General features: G+C 44.8%; 1 protein-coding gene across 2 annotated transcripts in view; it reads right to left on the reverse strand.

Moving 5' to 3' along the window:
• Positions 1 to 14,181, reverse strand: part of vps36 (vacuolar protein sorting 36 homolog) — a 53,797-nt gene extending 39,616 nt beyond the window's left edge. For both annotated transcript variants that reach the window (XR_013498901.1, XM_078222325.1), the window contains exons 1-4: positions 13,987 to 14,181; positions 10,294 to 10,362; positions 5,668 to 5,738; positions 34 to 148 (exon numbers count right to left, since the gene is read on the reverse strand). Coding sequence is in view for 1 of the 2 variants with exons in the window: in XM_078222325.1 (XP_078078451.1) it covers positions 34 to 148; positions 5,668 to 5,738; positions 10,294 to 10,362; positions 13,987 to 14,082 (351 nt within the window). In the remaining variant the exon portion in view is untranslated. The remainder of the gene's footprint in view (positions 1 to 33; positions 149 to 5,667; positions 5,739 to 10,293; positions 10,363 to 13,986) is intronic.
• Between the last annotated feature and the right edge of the window lie 5,032 nt (positions 14,182 to 19,213).

Here is a 19,213-nt window from a genome sequence, read left to right on the forward strand (position 1 = left end):
CGGACGCACCGACTTTGGACGTGCCATATTTACCTCAATCTGGCCATGTTCCTTGAAAGAGAGTTTTATGTAAGAGTACTTGCTGCTCTGATATGGACCAGCCTCTTTGTTGGGAGGAACTGGCTGAAGGTGAACGACTATCTTGGCACTGGAAACAAAAAAAGAGTTTGATTTTTAGTCAGTTAATTGGTCAAATACAAAGCGCAGTGTTACAAATATAAATAACACACGTGCAATAGATGGAGTCAACAACAACTCTTCATCCAAATTTAGCCTGAAAATTACACAATTCGATTAGGGGCTAAAAGCTAATTTCTCCAATTGCGATTCCTCATTTTGTTGGCCGTCTCCAAAAAATGCTCAACAATGATCCGTATTTCTCCAGAAGGAAGACAAAATAAATCAGATTGCATACCTGGTAACAAGTAGTTATAATGTGGAGATGCCGACGTTGGACTGGGGTGAACACAGTAAGAAGTCTCACAACACCAGGTTAAGATCCAACAGGTTTATTTGGTAGCAAATACCATAAGCTTTCGGCGCACTGCTCCTCCGTCAGATGGAGTGGAAATGTGCTCTCAAACATGCTATTATGCTGGCACTGTTTGAGAGCACATTTCCACTCCATCTGACGAAGGAGCAGCGCTCCGAAAGCTTATGGTATTTGCTACCAAATAAACCTGTTGGACTTTAACCTGGTGTTGTGAGACTTCTAACAAGTAGTTATACAGGGATAATGAAAGTGTGTTCGAGGTACGCTATCTTCCCCCGTCTCCTCAGCAGTAAATGGATAATATAGAAGGATGCCAAAGAAAATAGAGTGACAGAATTGTCAGAGCACAGGTGGTGGCCATTTGGCTCATCGAATCTGCTCGCTCCTGAAGAGAAATTTACCTAGCGCCACTCCCAGCCTTCTCCCTGTAGCCCCGCACATCCTTTCTGATATAACTTTTAATGAACAAAGAAAAAGAACTGAAAAAAAAAAAGAACTGGAAATTCTTCTGCTTGCAATATTGCCCTGGTAGCAACATAACAAAATTACAAGAAGCACATAGAACCCAGAATGCAGTTACAGTTAAATAGAATTAAAACAGAATATTGCAAGACTGTGGAACTGCAACATTAAAAAACACCATGTAAGCCATAGAACTACAGTGGTTTACAGCACAAGGCCATTCAACCCATCCTAACCATGCTGACTGTAGGCTAGGTTATTTAATTTGCATTTCTGCACAGGGTTATGGGAAAGGGCCCGGGTAAAATACTCCGTCAGAAAGCGGGTGCAGACTTGATGGGCCGAATGGCCTCTTCTGCACTCTCGGGATTCTATGACTCTACAGCAAATTTAACATAATAAAGATGTGCAAATCGCATCACAGGAGAAGATTATAAAATAAAATTGGACACGGAGGAGATATTTGAAAAGGTGACCAAAAGCTCGGCCAGAGGTAAGTTTTAAGGGGTGCCTTACAGGAGGAATGAGAGGTACAGAAGTTATGGGAGAAAATTCCAGAACTCTGGGTCTCGGCAGCTGATGGTACCAATGGTAGAGCAAAAAAAGTCTTGGGCACACAAGATGTCAGAATTAGATGAGTACAAAGATCCCAGAGGGTTGTAAACCAGACAAGGTTATACAGATGGAGAGGCGCAAGAGCGTGTAGGGATTTGAAAACATAGATGAAAACGTTAGAATTGAGGTATTGTTGTTTTATGTCAATGTCAGTCAGCAAGCCTGGGGGTGATAATGGGACTTAGTGTAAGTTCGGATGTGGCCAGCAGAGTTTTGGATGAGCTTAAATACATGGAGGGTGGCAGATGGAGGACACTGGAGTAGCAAATTCTAAAGTTAACAAAGACATGGATGAGGGTTTAGCAGCAGCCAACGAGAGGGGAAGGGTCCATAAGACCATAAGACATAGGAGCGGAAGTAAGGCCATTCGGCCCATCGAGTCCACTCCACCATTCAATCATGGTTGATTTCAACTCCATTTACCCGCTCTCTCCCCATAGCCCTTAATTCCTCGAGAAATCAAGAATTTATCAATTTCTGTCTTGAAGACGCTCAACGTCTCGGCCTCCAGGTGATGTTGCTGAGGTGCCAGTAGACATGTGGCATGGATATATGGTCAGAGGGTTTTTTTTATTCGTTCATGGGATGTGGGCATCGCTGGCTGGGCCAGCATTAATTGCCCTTCCCTGAGAGCATTTAAGAGTCAACCACATTGCTGTGGATCTGGAGTCACATGTAGGCCAGACCAGGTAGGTACGACAGATTTCCTTCCCTGAAGGTCATGAGTGAACCAGATGGGTTTTTATAACAATCGACAAATGGTTACATCGTCATCAGTAGACTTCTAATTCCATATTTTTATTGAATTCAAATTTCACCATCTGCCGTGGTGGGATTCCAACCTGGGTCCCCAGAGCAGTAACCTGGGTCTCTGGATTACTAGTCCAGCAACGATACAACTACATCACTGCCTCCCCCTCAACATACAATAATAAGATTGTGAGCAGTCTGTTTCAGTGTCAGATATCAGCCAGTGAGTGGGGATGAGTAAGAGGCTCGGAAGTGGCGCTTCTGGCGGGGACTGGAGACAATGGCTCGAGTCTTCGCAGAGTTCAATTGGGAGGGAATTTCTGCTCAGCCAGTACTGGACATCAGGCAAGCAGTCCAACAATCTGGAGACAGTGGGTCAAGAGAGGTGGTGGTCAGGTAGAACCCTGTGTCGTCAGCATTCATGGTGAAACCTGATGTCACCAAGAGACGGTACGCAGATGAGAAACAGAAGAGTCCAGGGGGAGATCCCTTGAGATATTCTCGAGGTAATAGTGTGGGAGAAGGAAGAGATACCAATGCAGGTGATTCTCTGACAAGGTTTAGTGTTACGTTTCAAATGTACCAAATAAAACAAACACCAATATTAAAAACCTAAAATGAATTTTTTTTTTAATATTCCAAATGCTCCATATTTTGGGTTGGTGCCAAGAGTACAGTTGTTGATGTAACAATTATTGTTACTGGAATGATAAAGAGTGCTGTGTCCACAAAACTTTCCAATCTGACTGCTGCAAGTGATTAAATATCACAAATCCAGACCTGAACAACAGACGTGACCACCTGCTGTATTATTAACTTTGCATCACTATGTTTTATCAACTTGCCCTCCTCTCTCCCTCCTTTTCCGGAGGACCATCATTAATCTCGGAAAGCCAAAGGATCAACTGCCAAAGGATTGCAGGCCCTTCCCTGAAGAATAATAAACTAACCTCATTAATTACTGTAAAACCTGTGTTAAAGCACACGCTCCAGAGCAAAACAAAAGCTTCAGTTCCTTCTACTGCCAAGAGAAACACACCGCGCTATCCTTTAAAGCATGAAAAATATATAAACATAGAATCTCTTGGAATAAACATCGCCCGAGTTACTAGCCCAAATTGGAAATTACAGGCTATTTTTCTGGTTTCTGATTTCAATCCCCTTATCGCTTCACAATGAAATTCTTCCACTTCCATTACTTTTTTTTTCCCAAATGGGATCTTTTGAGGTTAGACATGGTCAAATTATTTGAGATGTAGTTAAAGGCCACAGTGATTCCACAGAAGTAAGTAGCAATTAACTAAACTAGAAACAGCCCATCCATCCAATACCACATTTCTGAGTGTATATTTTTATACTGTAACTCGATACACAGGAAACTCCAAAGAGTTAATCTTCAGTTTATGGAGAAAAGTTTGAACTCCTAAGAATTTTTTTAATTTAAGAATGAATGACAGCGATGGGAGCGAAGTGCTTTCAAACAAATAATTACTCCTTATGAAGGTAATTCATTCTCCACTTGAAGGAATTTATGTTAATATTAATATTTTACTTGTCTACTTGGGGCGGCACGGTAGCACAGCGGTTAGCACTGCTGCTTCACAGCTCCAGAGACCTGGGTTCGATTCCCGGCTTGGGTCACTGTCTGTGTGGAGTTTGCACATTCTCCTCGTGTCTGTGTGGGTTTCCTCCGGGTGCTCCGGTTTCCTCCCACAGTCCAAAGATGTGTGGGTTAGGTTGATTGGCCAGGTTAAAAATTGCCCCTTAGAGTCCTGAGATGCGTAGGTTAGAGGGATTAGTGGGTAAATATGTGGGGATAGGGCCTGGGTGGGATTGTGGTCGGTGCAGACTCGATGGGCCGAATGGCCTCCTTCTGCACTGTAGGGTTTCTATGATTCTATGATACCCAATATATATGATGCAAATAATTTTCACTTCCCCACCTTATTTCTATTTAAAATTCAAACTATCCTTTAACGTCCTTAGCCTCGCACCTTACTATCACTCTCAACATCTCTCCCCCTCAACAAGACCCTTTGTAGGAATGTAGGAACAGGAGTAGACCATTTGGCCCATCAAGCCTGCTCACAGCTTATCATCTACCACAATGCCACTTTCCTATGCTGTCTCGATATCCCCTGATACCATTGGTGAGTAGTTCCATAATTTCAGATTTTTTTCCCTTGCTGTCTCTCTATTCTTTGTCTCGTGTCTCCCCCCACCCCCCTTTCATCTTATAAACTCAAATTCATTATTAATTTCACACTTGACTGACATCAACAACAGGCAATTATGTTTGGGGATTATTGATCCAAATGGATTTTGCTCATTGTCATTTCATGGGAGTGAACACTTTGGGCCCACACAGAGACAAGGACCCTGGACTAGAACCCTGAGGTTAGAAGCCTAATTAGCAGTGTTGCTGACTGAGCTACCCAGCCTCAGAGTCGGCGATGCTGCTGGACTCAGGCCCCTTATTCAAAAACGTCCTTTACTGTTACAACGACTGCAAAGAACTGAACTTAACAGGTGAGCAGCAGGTGAGTCTTTTAGTCAATACGGGGATCGAACCCACAACCTTGGTGTTTACTAGCACCACACTCTAACCATCTGAGTTAAGCACAAACTTTTAAAATGATTAACCATCACTGTGATAATAAAACTGATTGGAAAATGGAGTCCAATTTAGCAGGTAAAGCATGCAGAGTGTGAAATACACGCAGGTTAATTCCAAAGGACTCCCACAAGACGTTCATTAAGGTTCCACATAAGTTGACTGTTGACAAAAATGAAACTGCGTACAATTGGAACTTGCATGGGAAATTGGTTAGGAGGTAGGAGACAAGGGAGTAACAGATATGTGCTTAAGCTGGCAGGATGTGACAAGTGGCATTCCCTCCCTTAAAATTAGAGCTAGACCAATGAGGGACGGTTTCAGAAAGCTTTTCTCCCCACAAAGGACGGCGGAAATCTGGCACTCTCTTCCGAAGAGCTGGAAGGGCCAGCTCAAATGAAAATTTCTAAACTGAGATCAATAGATTTTGGTTAGGTAAGGATATTTAGGGTAATTGAAACTCCAGCTCAATCATCCGTCTAATAATGCAGACAAATGAATTGTTTCCAGGCACTGAACATGAAATTCCAACCGCGGTTCATTTTACTGGGGGGGGATGGGGTTGCAGGGGAGTAGTAACAAAATTATCAACCTGCGGAATTTCACGCTGCAATTAAAAAAAGATACATTATGTAATCATAATTATTGGTTAGTTGGATGTGAACGGTTTTACAGGGCCCTGGGGGGGGGGGGGGAAAGGTGGGTTTAGAGAAGACAAATGTAAGAGCCTGACCTTTTTCCTATTCCAGCTGCCTGTTCCTCAAAGAATATAATCTGTGACAAAGGCAAAGCGATGCAGCAATCCTGTAGAAGAGGAAAGTAACCGAATGATAAGATCCCAGCAGCATTTTTGACCAGAACAGTTCGACATACAGCTAACAACTTAGCTTCTGCATTTTGATTTAGCAAGGATCAAAATATGGAATGATACAATAAAATGCTAAATATAAAACACACTGCGCATCAACAACATGACAAAGGGTAAACCCATTGATTGAAAATTAATGAAAATGGCATTTTGGCTAAATATTTTAGAATTTAAAAAAATCTAGACTTTACATTTCATTGTTAACGTACCTGGAATAACGAAAACACTTCTTGCCAAGTTTCTTTTTTTATGTCAATTTTGTTTGTTCTTATTGTAGTTTCTCAGGATTTCTATCCCTTCTCCACTCTTATTCTCACAATCCAGCAACAAGAGGTAAAGAAATGTATTCCGGGTTAAAATAGTCTCTCGCAGAGGGACTGTGGGTCTTGCACCTATTCAGTGTTGTCACAAACCGTGTGAAATGAGGACAAATTTTTTCAAAGGATTGTGAATCTTTGGAATTCACTACCCCAAACGGTTGTGGATGCTTCATCACTGAATAAATTTAAGGCTTAGATAGGCAGATATTTGGCCTCTCAGGAATCAAGGGGATAGTTGGCAGAAAAGTAGGGCAAAGGCCTATGATCAGCCTTGAAAGACAGAGACGGTTCAATGGGCCATATGGTATTCCTGCTCCTACTCTCATGTTTATTTTTTGTTCATGCGATGTGGGCGTCGCGAGCTAGGCCAGCATTTATTGCCCATCTCTAGTTGCCCTCAAGAAAGTCAGCTGCCTTCATGGACCGCTGCAATCCCTGTGACGTAGGTAGACCCACAGTGCTGTGAGGAAGGGAGTTCCAGGATTTTGACCCAGCGACAGTGAAGGAATGGCGATATATTTTCAATAAGAAGTCTCACAACACCAGGTTAAAGTCCAACAGGTTTATTTGGTAGCAAATACCATAAGCTTTGCAGACGCTACGACAACGGATGAACGAACACCGCTTGACAATCACCAGGCAAGACTGTTCTCTTCCTGTGGGGGAGCACTTCAGCAGTCACGGGCATTCAGCCTTGGATCTTCAGGTAAGCATTCTCCAAGGTGGCCTTCACGACACACGACAGCGCAGAGTCACTGAGCAGAAACTGATAGCCAAGTTCCGCACACATGAGGACGGCCTAAACCGGGATGTTGGATTTATGTCACATTATCAGTAACCCCCACAGCTTTCCCCCTGATCTTGCAGAATCTTACTAGCTGTTCTGTCTGGAGACAATACACATCTCTTTAACCTGTGTTTAATGTTCCCTCCACCCACATTATCTGTACCTTTAAGACCTGGCTGGCTGTAGAGATTTGCATTCTAATTAGTATTCTGTAACTTGATGTTGTGTCTCTGTGCACTGTTGGAGAACAGATTTTTACTCCATCTGACGAAGGGGCAGCGCTCCGAAAGCTTATGGTATTTGCTACCAAATAAACCTGTTGGACTTTAACCTGGTGTTGTGAGACTTCTTACTGTGCTTACCCCAGTCCAACGCCGGCATCTCCACATCATATATTTTCAAGTCAAGGTAATGTGTAGCTTGGAGGGGAACCTCCAGGTGGCGGTGTTCCCATGTGTCTGCTGCCCCTGTCAGTCTAGGTTGTTGCGGTCTTGGGTTTGGAAGGTGCTGTCTAAAGAGCCTTGGTGAGTTTCTGCAGTGTATCTTGTAGATGGTACACACTGCTGGCTCTGTGCATTGATGTGGAGGGAGTCAATGTTTCTGGATGGGGTGCCAATCAAGCGGACTGCTTGATTCTGGATGGTGTCGAGCTTCTTGATTGTTGTTGGAGCTGCACCCACCCAGGCAAGTGGAGAGTATCCCATCACACTCCTGACTTGTGCCTTGTAGATTATGGACAGGCTTTGGGGAGTAAGGAGATGAGTTACTCACCGCAGGATTCCTTGCCTCTGTCCTGCTCTTGTAGCCACAGTATTTATATGGCTGTTTACAGACCCATTTGTCTTCCTGGCCAGTGGTAAATCTCCATTGGGATGCTGATAGTGAGGGATTCAATAATGGCAATGCCATTGAATGCCAAGGGGAGATGGTCATTGCCTGGCACTTGTGTGGGACAAATGTTACTTATCACTTGTCAGCCCAAGCCTGGGCATTGTCCAGTTCTTGCTGCATTTGAACGTGGACTGCTTCAGTATCTGAGGAGTTGGAAATGGCGCTGAACAATGTTCACTGGTGATTGCACAATGTTAAATCAACAACCCACCACTGTCAGGGGAAGGGTGGGGATCAAGATCAGTGGGCGAAGTGTGGTTGGCAAGAGAGGCACAGTTATACCACAGAGGTTGAGCCTGTACCATAATTTCCCAGTCAATGAATGAAATTTCATTCCCTTGGGCTACAAAACTTGTATTCACTAAAATCACCCTTTTTCTAGTGGTAAAAAATAAAGAATTAGGAATAACAAACCTCATGATTCTTTTGTATGAAATTATACAGTAAACATTTTCACTCCTGCTCAGACTAAGTGGTGATTTAGGGATGAAATCAAGGGAGATATAATTTTTGTTCCTCGTTCATGTTCCCTACACTTCTTGCAAATCTTATCCAACACAATTCTTATAGTTGCAAATCTCAACAGTTGATCCTTATTGTAATGGATATTCCTGAATGCTGGCGTGTTATTTGCCCTAACGTGGCACTATGAAAGCTCATTTGTACAGATTCACTGAAGCTTGCATCAAATTAGCAGAATTTGAAACGTATATAATCTTGCAAATGGTACCTTCTTCCAACATCCAGCTGGGCGATACTGCCCTCACCTGGTTCCATTCCTATCTACCCAGTCACGACCACAGTGTAATCATTTGTTCCAACACCACTTCCCTTGGAGCCCTCAAAAGATCTATTCATGGCTTCCTCTATCTCTTCTCTACAGGCTACCCCTCGCCCTTCCACGAACAATGAAAACACAACTTTAGATCTCACATATAAACTAATGACACCCAGCTCCACCCTCTCTCGGACCCTCCCTGGTCTCTGATCTGCCAGCTGTTTGTCTGGCATCCAGTCTTCAATGAGCAGGAATGTCCTCTTAATTAACTATTAGGAAGTTGGGGCAGCACGGTGGCACAGCAGTTAGCACTGCTGCCTCACAGCACCAGGGTCCTGGGTTCGATTCCTAGCTTGGGTCACTGTTTGTGTGGAGTTTGCACATTCTCCGTGTCTGCGTGGGTTTCCTCTGGGTGCTCCGGTTTCCTCCCACAGTCCAAAGATGTGCGGGTTAGGTGGATTGGCCATGCTGAATTGCCCCTTAGTGTCAGGGGGACTAGGCTCAATGGTCAGTGTCGGCTCAATGGGCCAAATGGCCTCCTTCTGCACTGAATGATTCTATGATTCTAAAGCCATTGTAATCTTTCCCTGCCACAAATTCTGTTCCCTCTTCCTCACCTCCATTCTTCTCCCCGATAACTGCCTGAGGCTGAACCAGATGTTGGGTGGCACAGTGGTTAGCACTGCTGCCTCACAGCATAAGGGACACGGGTTCGAGTCACGACTTGGGTCACTGTCTGTGCGGAGTCTGTATGTTCTTGTAGATGGTGTCAGCGTGGGTTTCCTCCGGGTGCTGCGGTTTCTTCCCACAGTCCAAAGATATGTAGGTTAGGTGGATTAGCCTTGTTAAAATTGCCCTTTAATGTCCCAAGATGTATAGGTTAGATGGATTAGCCATGGTAAATATGTGGGGATAGGGCCAGGGTAAGATACTCTGTTAGAGAGTCAGTGCAGACTCGATGGGCCAAATAGCCTCCTTCTGCACTGTAGGAATTCTATGATTCGCAACCTTGTTGTCATACTTGACTGTGAGATGAGGCACCAACCAGATAGCTGTTCCATAAGCAAGACCGCCTTTTTCCCTCTCTATCTGCCTCAGCTCATCTGCTGCTGAAACTCTTCTCATGCCTTTGTTACCTCGACAGTCGACGATGCTCCAATTCTCTCCTGGCTGGCCTCCCATCTTCCACTCTGCGACAACTTGAAATCATCCAAAACTCAGCTGCCCACAACCTAACGCACACCAAGTCCTGATTAATTATTGCTCACTGACCTACACTGGCTCCCAATCTGGCAATGCCTCGAACCTAAAATTCTCATCCTTGTTTTCAAACTACTTAATGGACACCCTTCCCATCTTTGCAACCTCCTTGGAGACCTGTAACCTTCCAAAATCTCTGCGCTACTCCAATTTTGAGCTCCAACGTATCCCTGATTGTAATTGCCCCATCATTGGTGGTTTAGTGGCCTGGAATCTTGCCCTGGAATTCCCCCCCAAGCCTTTCCTTCCTCCCCTCTTTTGAGAAGTTCCCTAAAAGCAACTTAATTGACCAAACTTTTGGTCACTTACTCTGATACTTCAAGTGGCTTGGTGTCAAATGTTATCAGCCAATGTATTAAAAGTGCTTTTTCAGTGCAAGTGATGATGTGTAATCTTTTCAGAAGTCAAATACAAAATCTTAGCAAAATAGTTGAATCTATTTTCAAGAGACTTACGTGTTTTTTTTGGTCTCTCCACAGTAATCTGTGTGTGCTAAGTAGAAGAGTCCCCAAGTCAAACTTTGTCTGCAATAAAGAAATTATTCCATTTAATGGAAATGACATCAACAGGTAGGGTTTCCACAACACTAGTGAACCTCCAAAGGCATTGCCCATTGCAAGTGAAGGTTGGCCTAAGTAAAGAACACTGGTGATATTACTCTGACATCTGGCTCTACTGGAATGGGTTCGATTAGCTCTCAGGATACGGGAAGGGGCTTCCAAGCTTTATCATTTAAAAAAAAATCACACACATATAAAGAGTCCAGAACAGATTTTTAACTAAACATGTAACATAGATAAACTTCAAAAGTCATGATTGTTTGCAGAGAGTTGACATTTTTAGTTGATGTTGATTTTTCTTGTTCCCCAAAAAAAGACCACAAACAGCTGTTTTTATTTTTATTGCTGTTTCTCACATGAAAACATCCGTTCACACACGCCTCTGCCTCTGTTGTTCTGAGGCATTCAAAATAGAAAAAGCACAATTGTTAAACATTGATATAAGTGCGTAATTTGCCTAAAATAAAAGCTTTGAAAATTCATTTTCATTCGAATGTAACAAAACTCCCAAATCCTCACAGGAGGTGGGAATGTGCCCATTCAACCTTCAATTTCAAGTGGGAACTTCTGAAAACTGCACTTTTGTTCAGAACACAGAGATAATTGAAAGCTCCAACCAAAAGAGAAAACGCTGCAAAATCTCAGCAGGTCTGGCCACATCTGTGCGGAGAGAAAAGAGCTGGCGTTTCGAGTCCAGATCACCCTTTGGCAAAGCTGAAGTGAAAGCTCTACTTGTTGCTGGGAAAAATATTCAGTCAAAGCCTGAGTGTTTGACACTGATTCAGGTCAAAATGATGGTATCCAAAGAGGGGATAATCAATCCAATAGATGAATTAAACCATGTTGTTGTGAAAATAGATACTTTTGAAATGGTTAATTTTGTTTAAACTTTAGAAATAGAAATTTCAGGTAATGAAATGGATCAAAATATTCGTACCAATTTGTCAATTCTGTTCCATGATGCTAAAGCATGCAACAGTCATAGACTTTCACAAGAATGGGAAAATCCTATTCGGAATGCCAAACGCCAATAGCGTAGCACAGGCATGGCCTGATCCAGATATAATTCCTATTGAGGGCGGCACAGTGGTTAGCACCGCTGCCTCACAGCGCGAGGGACCCGAGTTCGATTCCCGGCTTGGGTCAGTGTGTGGAGTTTGCATGTTCTCCCTGTGTCTGTGTGGGTTTCCTCCGGGTGCTCCAGTTTCCTTCCACACTCCAAAAATGTGCGATTTAGGTGGATTGGTCATGATAAATTGTCCATTAGTGTCGGAGGGATCAGGATAAATATATGGGGTTGCAGTGATAGGGCCTGGGTGGGATCATTGCTGGTGCAGGCTCGAGGGGCCGAATAGCCTCCTTCTGCACTGTAGGGATTCTATGATTCAATGAGAAACCCATAAGCAAGTTTGACGGTGCAGCTAAAAGATGACAAGATATGTATTTTTAATACATAATCAATGAAAACACTCATTTCAGACCAGGAAATTGTATTTAAAAAACTTTAATGTAGGCTTATTTAAAAGTTGAACACCGAAGGAAATGAATCCCTTCTTGTTCATCGCTTAGTATTTTTCTTCAAGGATGGAGAGAAGTCATATCCATGCCAGCTGCCACCGACAAGGTGCCCACTTACTGTGGCACACACAGAGATCCAGGAATAAGTTACACCTCAACTTCTGAAGCTGAAAATGGTGTCTGGCGAGGGGAGGTAAAGAGAAAAGAAATATATGCTTCCAGAGATGTCCTTGCAGAAAGATTTTGATTTGCAAAATATCAAGGTTGCACCCACAGGTGCAAGGCTGGGAAGATACGAAGTACTACTCCACTGCTGTACGGTGGCAACTGAAGATAAAGGCTCTAGATTCTACTGTCTTTTAAAAATACTATTAAATTGTTTCCTTTAGCTTTCGGGGGTGGTAGGGGGGACGCTCCTATTCTGCATCTTCAAGTAAATAAGAGTTTAAAGTATTCAGCCATGCGTGCTATCGCACAGGAAAGACAGACCCTCTCCCAAAATCCAACGTATTTCCCCACTTGCCACATATGCGTTAAGTGCCTTTAAAGACAGAATTAGCAACTATTGCTTACTTCAGAGGAGTGTTCTAAAAAACATTGCTCCATCAGCAAATCCAAGAGACTCACATGAGAGTTCCTCCAGGTTACGCGAGACCCATGCCTTGGAAACCACAAACCACTCTTATTTTCTCACTGCTCCTTTAGAGGGGGCAATCCCATTGCCGTCCCACAAGGAAAGGCTCAACATTCACCATTCCCACTGACATAAAAACACTGTAGTTAGCTACAGCATCAGCCAGGGCTCGTGAAAGTGACTGAGTCACACCCCACTCTGGAATGTACTTTGGAAATGCACCGTTGGGTCTCTGAGAATCGACAGCACAACTACTGAGCTCCGTGGCGCACTGGCACAAGCATGTCACCAATTATCATAGAATTATAGAATCCCTACAGTGTAGGAGGCCATTCAGCCCATCGAGTCTACACTAACTCTTGGACACAGAGCATCCAACTCAGGCCCTATCCCCATAACTTCATATTTTCCCATCTAATCCCCCTATCCTATACATCTTGGGACACTAAGGGGCAATTTATCATGGCCCCTAACCTGCACATCTTTGCACTGTGGGAGGAAACCACACAGGTAGAACAACTCCACATAGACAGTGACCCAGGTTCCTGGCGCTGTGAGGCAGCAGTGCTAACCACTGCGCTACCATGCCGCACCAAATTATGGCTCAGAAAACCCAGGCACGGACGGGGAATGTGTTCACGGTCATTGAGAGGGGGTGTGTCTAGATTGCACTATTGCCATCACAAGGATGAACCGTCATTAGCTGCAGCTCAAAACAAATCTGACAGTTGTGTGCACCCAACAACCAGAGAGCAGTGTAACAGCATCTTCTAACCTGGTGCCAGAAACACTGCTGCCCCTCAGGTACCAGCACTAGCCCCATTCAGGTCAGGTCAGATAAGGGCAACAGGATAGTGATTAGCACTACTGCCTCACAGTGCCAGGGACCCGAGTTCAATTCCTGGCTTGGGTCATTGTCTGTGCAAGTCTGCAAGTTCTCCCCGTGTCTGTTTAGGTTTACTCCGGGCATTCCGGTTTGCTCCCATAGTCCGAAAGATGTCGTTAGGTGCATTGGTCATGCTAAATTCTCCCTCAGTGTACCCTAACAGGTGCCGTAGTAGGGGATTTTCACAGTAACTTCATTGCAATGTTAACGTAAATCTATTTGTGACATTAACAAATAAACTTTAAAACTTAGATTTCCATTAATGGTGGTACAATGCAATGCAATTACCCTTTTTAAAATGGTAAAACATAGAGATTTAAATTTGAAAATAAGTAATTAAATATTTCCTGAAATGTTTGATGTTTTTATGATAATTCACCCATGTAAGAATGAGACTTTAGCCGTGTCTGTGATTGCTTTATTCCCAGCTCCAGCTGATGGACTAACCCATGTTGAGGGTCTGAGGCTGCACACTGACCAGGCCTGACTCTGCCTGGGACCCGGCTACACTCCCAGCCCGGCCCGCAGGCTCCGGCCCGGCTCATTTTACCTTTTCATCACCGTCGTACAGGCGGACTCCGCGCTGTTGTATCACCAGAGTCTCGTTAATCTCCAGCAAGCCGCTCGCCCACACCAACCGGTCCATCACCGACCCAGGAGCAGGAACCGTAGCGGCCCAGCACCGGCTCACTTCCGGGAGCAGCAGCGCCCCCGACACCACCCCCTGCCGGAGCCTGCGCCTTACAGCAGCAGCAACACACTGGAGACATGTGGTTAAATTTGATATTTTAGCTAGCACACTAGATAAGACATTTGTTTATTTATTATTGCCAGAAGTAGGCTTACATTAACACTGCAATGAAGTTACCGTGAAAATCCCCTAGTCGCCAAGTAGATTTACATTAACATTGCAATGAAGTTACTGTGAAAATCCCCTACTATGGCACCTGTTCGGGTACACTGAGGGAGAATTTAGCATGGCCAATGCATCTAACCAGCACGTCTTTCCGACCGTAGGTGGAAACCGGAGCACCCGGAGGAAACCCACGCAGACACGGGGAGAACGTGCAAACTCCGCACAGCCAGTGACCCAAGCCGGGAATCGAACTCAGGTTCCTGCTCAGCACTGTGCCACCCTCAGAATCCTCTGCGAACTGTCTCAATCTTGTCATTAACTTCACATTAAAATAATTTAGTACTGTATTACCATATTAATGACTGTTAAAAAATAACAGGGTAAAAAATTAACCACTGGAGTCTCATGCTAAATATAAATCTTTATGCATCAGGTCACAGAAATTGATGTGATATCGTGAATATTGTTTTCAAGACATTAGCTGATTTGTGATGCCACTTGGCTGCTGAACATTTTCAGACATGATTTCATACAATCATCAGCGGTTACAGACTTTGGATGGAGGGTTTGAATTGCAAAGCAGAAATGCAATTGAGGGCACAAGAGGTCATAACGGACAAACGGTTTGTTCATTCATTTGATCACAGTTTGGGTTGCTGCCATCTAGTGTCTGTTTACAATATAGAGAATTTTTAAACTATTTGAAGGTCTGATACAGTCCATAAACTTGAAATCACCCAAATCTCAATTCTTCTGCTTCCCTATCCCACAAAAAACACTGTAAGTAGTCTCACAACATCAGATTAAAGTCCAGCAGGTTTATTTGGTAGCACAAGCTTTCAGAGCGCTGCCCCTTCATCAGGTGAGTGCTGGATTTGTTTCACAAACAGGGCATATATAGACACAAACTAAGATAATGGTTTTAACAGTTAATCAAGTCTTTACAGGTGCAGACAATGTGAGTGGATTGAGGGTTAAGTACAGGTTAAAGAGGTGTGAATTGTCTCCAGCCAGGACAGTTAGTGAGATTTTGCAAGCCCAGGCAAGTCGTGGGGGTGACAGATAGTGTGACATGAATCCAAGATCCCGGTTGAGGCCGTCCTCATGTGTACGGAACTTGGCTATCAGTTTCTGCTCAGCGATTCTGCATTGTCGTGTGTCGTGAAAGCCGCCTTGGAGAACGCTTACCCGAAGATCAGAGGCTGAATGCCCGTGACTGCTGAAGTGTTTCCCGACAGGAAGGGAACACTCCTGCCTGGTGATTGTTGAGCGGTGTCCATTCATCCGTTGTCATAGCGTCTGCATGGTCTCGCCAATGTACCATGCTTCGGGACATCCTTTCCTGCAAGTAGATAACGTTGGCCGAGTCACAAGAGTATGTACCGTGTACCTGGTAGATGGTGTTCTCACGTGAGATGATGGCATCCGTGTCGATGATCCGGCGCGTCTTGGAGAGGTTGCTGTGGCAGGGTTGTGTGGTGTCGTGATCACTGTTCTCCTGAAGGCTGGATAGTTTGCTGCGTACAACGGTCTGTTTGAGGTTGCGCAGTTGTTTGAAGGCAAGTAGTGGCAAGAAAAACACTGCTCACACATCACTCCTGAACTTGCTGACTTGCATCAACTTCTGGTCTATTGTACTAACTCTAGGGCAGCACGATGGCACAGTGTTTAGCACTGCTACCTCACAGGGCAGGAACCCGGGTTCGATTCCTGGCTTGGGGCACTGTCTGTGTGGAGTTTGCATGTTCACCCTATGTCGGCGTGGGTTTCCTCCGGGTGCTCCAGTTTCAGCAGGGTAAATATGTGGGGTTACACGGATAGGGTGCGATTGTTGTTGTTGGTGCAGGCTCGATGGGCCAAATGGCCTCCGACTGTACTGTAGGGATTCTATGGTTCTGACCTCTTAAACTTTTTATTCTTGTTTTTGAGTCACTTCATGGCCTTGCCTTGATCTATCCAATGACATAGAGTCATTAGTTTTACAGAACAGAAAGAGGTCCTTCGGCCCATTATGTCTGTGCCAACCACCAAGGACCTATGTATACTAATCCCATTTTTCAGCACTTGGTCCATAGCTGTGTATGCTATGGTGTTTCAAGTGCTTATCTAAATGCTTCATAAATGATGTGAAGGTTCCCGCCCCTCCTGGTGTTGTCTCATCTCGCCCTACAGCCCTCAAAGAATTCTTCGTTATTCTAACTCTGGCCTTATGCATCCCCTAATCCCAGCCACACCTTCACCCCTTTCAGATCTGAGTCTCAGGATTTTCTTTGCTCCACCTCCTCAGTTCTCTTTCCTTCTTCAAGACTCTTTACAGGCTTCCTCTTTGATCAAGCTTTTTTTTGGCTTGGTCTTAATTCTGTCTGCATATTTTCCTACCTTAAAAAGTGCTAATACACATGCAAGTTGTTGTCGAATGAGTGTCAGGGGCCGTGAGGGAGATTGGATCATAGGAGCTCAGAGGATGGGGAGAGGGGGGGGGGGGTTGTGTGGAAAGCAGCAGTGAGGTTTTCAATTTGAGCTGACTGGGAGGGAGGAGGGAGAGAGGGAATTGGTGAGGCTGTGGAAACAAGCAGCTGCAACATGGTGATAGGCAGCAACACCCGTAACAAGAGCAGAAATGGAACCTGGAGACTACGTTGAGTAAATAGACAGGAAGAACCAAGTGGGGAAGGAGAAAGATATCTTTGAACTGATGGTTAGTCCTCATGGGTTCTTAGAAACTTAGAAACCCTACAGCACAGAAAGAGGCCATTTGGCCCATCGAGTCTGCACCGACCACAATCCCACCCAGGCCCTACCCCCATATCGCTACATATTTTACCCACTAATCCCTCTAACCTGCACATCCCAGGACACTAAGGGACAATTTTAGCACGGCCAATCAACCTAACCCACACATCTTTGGACTGTGGGAGGAAACCGGAGCACCCGGAGGAAACCCACGCAGACACGAGGAGAATGTGCAAACTCCACACAGACAGTGACCCAAGCCGGGAATCGAACCCAGGTCCCTGGAGCTGTGAAGCAGCAGTGCTAACCACCGTGCTACCGTGTTGCTTCATCACAAGTAGCTATTGATTAGCAGACTAGATCATTGAGAAGGGAACGGGATAAATACTTGAAAAGGTTCATGAGATGGTCAGCACTGGAATAAGCACAGGGATCAAACGAATTTCCTTGTGAATTGCAATTTCTATCATTTATATTCATTTTGCCTTTATTGAATTTGAGCAAATGTTCGTTTCGAGCTGAGTTCAAGCAGTTTGCAAGAAGTACCCCGAAGACTGAACATCATTGTACATCATTACCCTCTGATAGCTGGGAGCCCATTCCCATGTGGGTGCAGCATTTTGCACTGCTTATGATGCTGCTCAATCACATGACTGCATTAAAGCTGGATACCTTAACTCTGTTGATACTGCTGACATAGGTAGGAAGAGGGAAGGGGTCATGAAAAGAGAATATAGGGAGTTAGGTAGACAGCTGAGAAAGAGGAATGCAAAGGTAGTAATCTCGGGATTGCTGCCTGTGCCGCGGGAGAGTGAGAACAGGAATCGGTGGAGAATGAATGCGTGGCTGAGGGACTGGAGCAAGGGACAAGGATTTGGGTACTTGGATCATTGGGACCTCTTTAGGGGCAGGTGTGACCTGTTTAAAAAAGACGCGTGGCACTTGAATCCCAGGGGGACCAATATCCTGGCGGGAAGGTTGGCTAAGGCTACTGGAGAGACTTTAAACTAGAAAGGTTGGGGGGAGGGAATCGAAATGAGGGGACTGAGAGCGAGGAGGTTAGCTCGCAAATAGATAAGGAATGTAGACAGGGTAAGAGGGAGGTTAGACGAGTGATGGAGAAGGGAAGTGCTCAGGCTGAAGGTTTGAGATGTGTCTATTTTAATGCCAGGAGTGTAGTGAATAAAGTGGATGAGCTTAGAGCGTGGATTGCTGCTTCGAATTGTGCTGTGGTGGCCATTACGGAGACTTGGATGTCTCAGGGACAGGACTGGGTGCTTCAGGTGCCGGGTTTTAGATGTTTCAGGAAGGACAGGGAGGGAGGCAAGAGAGGGGGGGGAGTGGCACTGTTGATCAGGGATAGTGTCACGGCTGTAGAGAAGGTGGACGCCGTGGAGGGATTGACTATGGAGTCTCTGTGGGTGGAGGTTAGGAACAGGAAGGGGTCGGTAACTTTGCTGGGTGTTTTCTATAGGCCGCCCAATAGTAACAGAGATGTTGAGGAGCAGATGGGGAAACAGATCCTGGAGAGATGTAGGAATAACAGAGTTGTCGTGATGGAAGATTTTAATTTCCCAAACATAGATTGGAATATCCCTAGGGCTAGGGGTTTGGATGGAGAGGAGTTTGTTAGGTGTGTCCAGGAGAGTTTCCTGACACAGTATGTGGATAAGCCTACTAGAGGAGAGGCTGTACTTGATCTGGTGCTGGCTAATGAACCTGGACAGGTGGAGGATCTCTCGGTGGGTGAGCATCTTGGGGATAGCGATCATAATTCTATCTCCTTCACGATAGCATTGGAAAGAGAGAGGATCAGGCAGGCTAGGAAAGTGTTTCTCTGGAGTAAAGGGAAATACAGTGTCATCAGGGAGGAAATTAGACGGGTAAATTGGAAGGAGGCATTCTTGGGGAAAAGTACCGAAGGAAAGTGGAGGATTTTCAAGGAATGTTTGTCTGGAGCTCTGCATGACAACGTTCCGATGAGACAGGGGGGTGTTGGTAGGGTACGGGAACCGTGGTGCACGAAGGTTGTGATGAACCTGGTGAATAAGAAAAGAGAGGCGTACAGAAGGTTCAGAGAGCTAGGAGGTGTTAAGGATTTAGAGGAGTATACGGGATGTAGGAAGGAGCTTAAGAAGGAAATTAGGAGAGCGAGAAGGGGTCATGAGAAGACCTTGGTGGGTAAGAT

Source organism: Mustelus asterias, chromosome 10 (genome assembly GCF_964213995.1).
Source record: "Mustelus asterias chromosome 10, sMusAst1.hap1.1, whole genome shotgun sequence".
Taxonomy (NCBI): domain Eukaryota; kingdom Metazoa; phylum Chordata; class Chondrichthyes; order Carcharhiniformes; family Triakidae; genus Mustelus; species Mustelus asterias.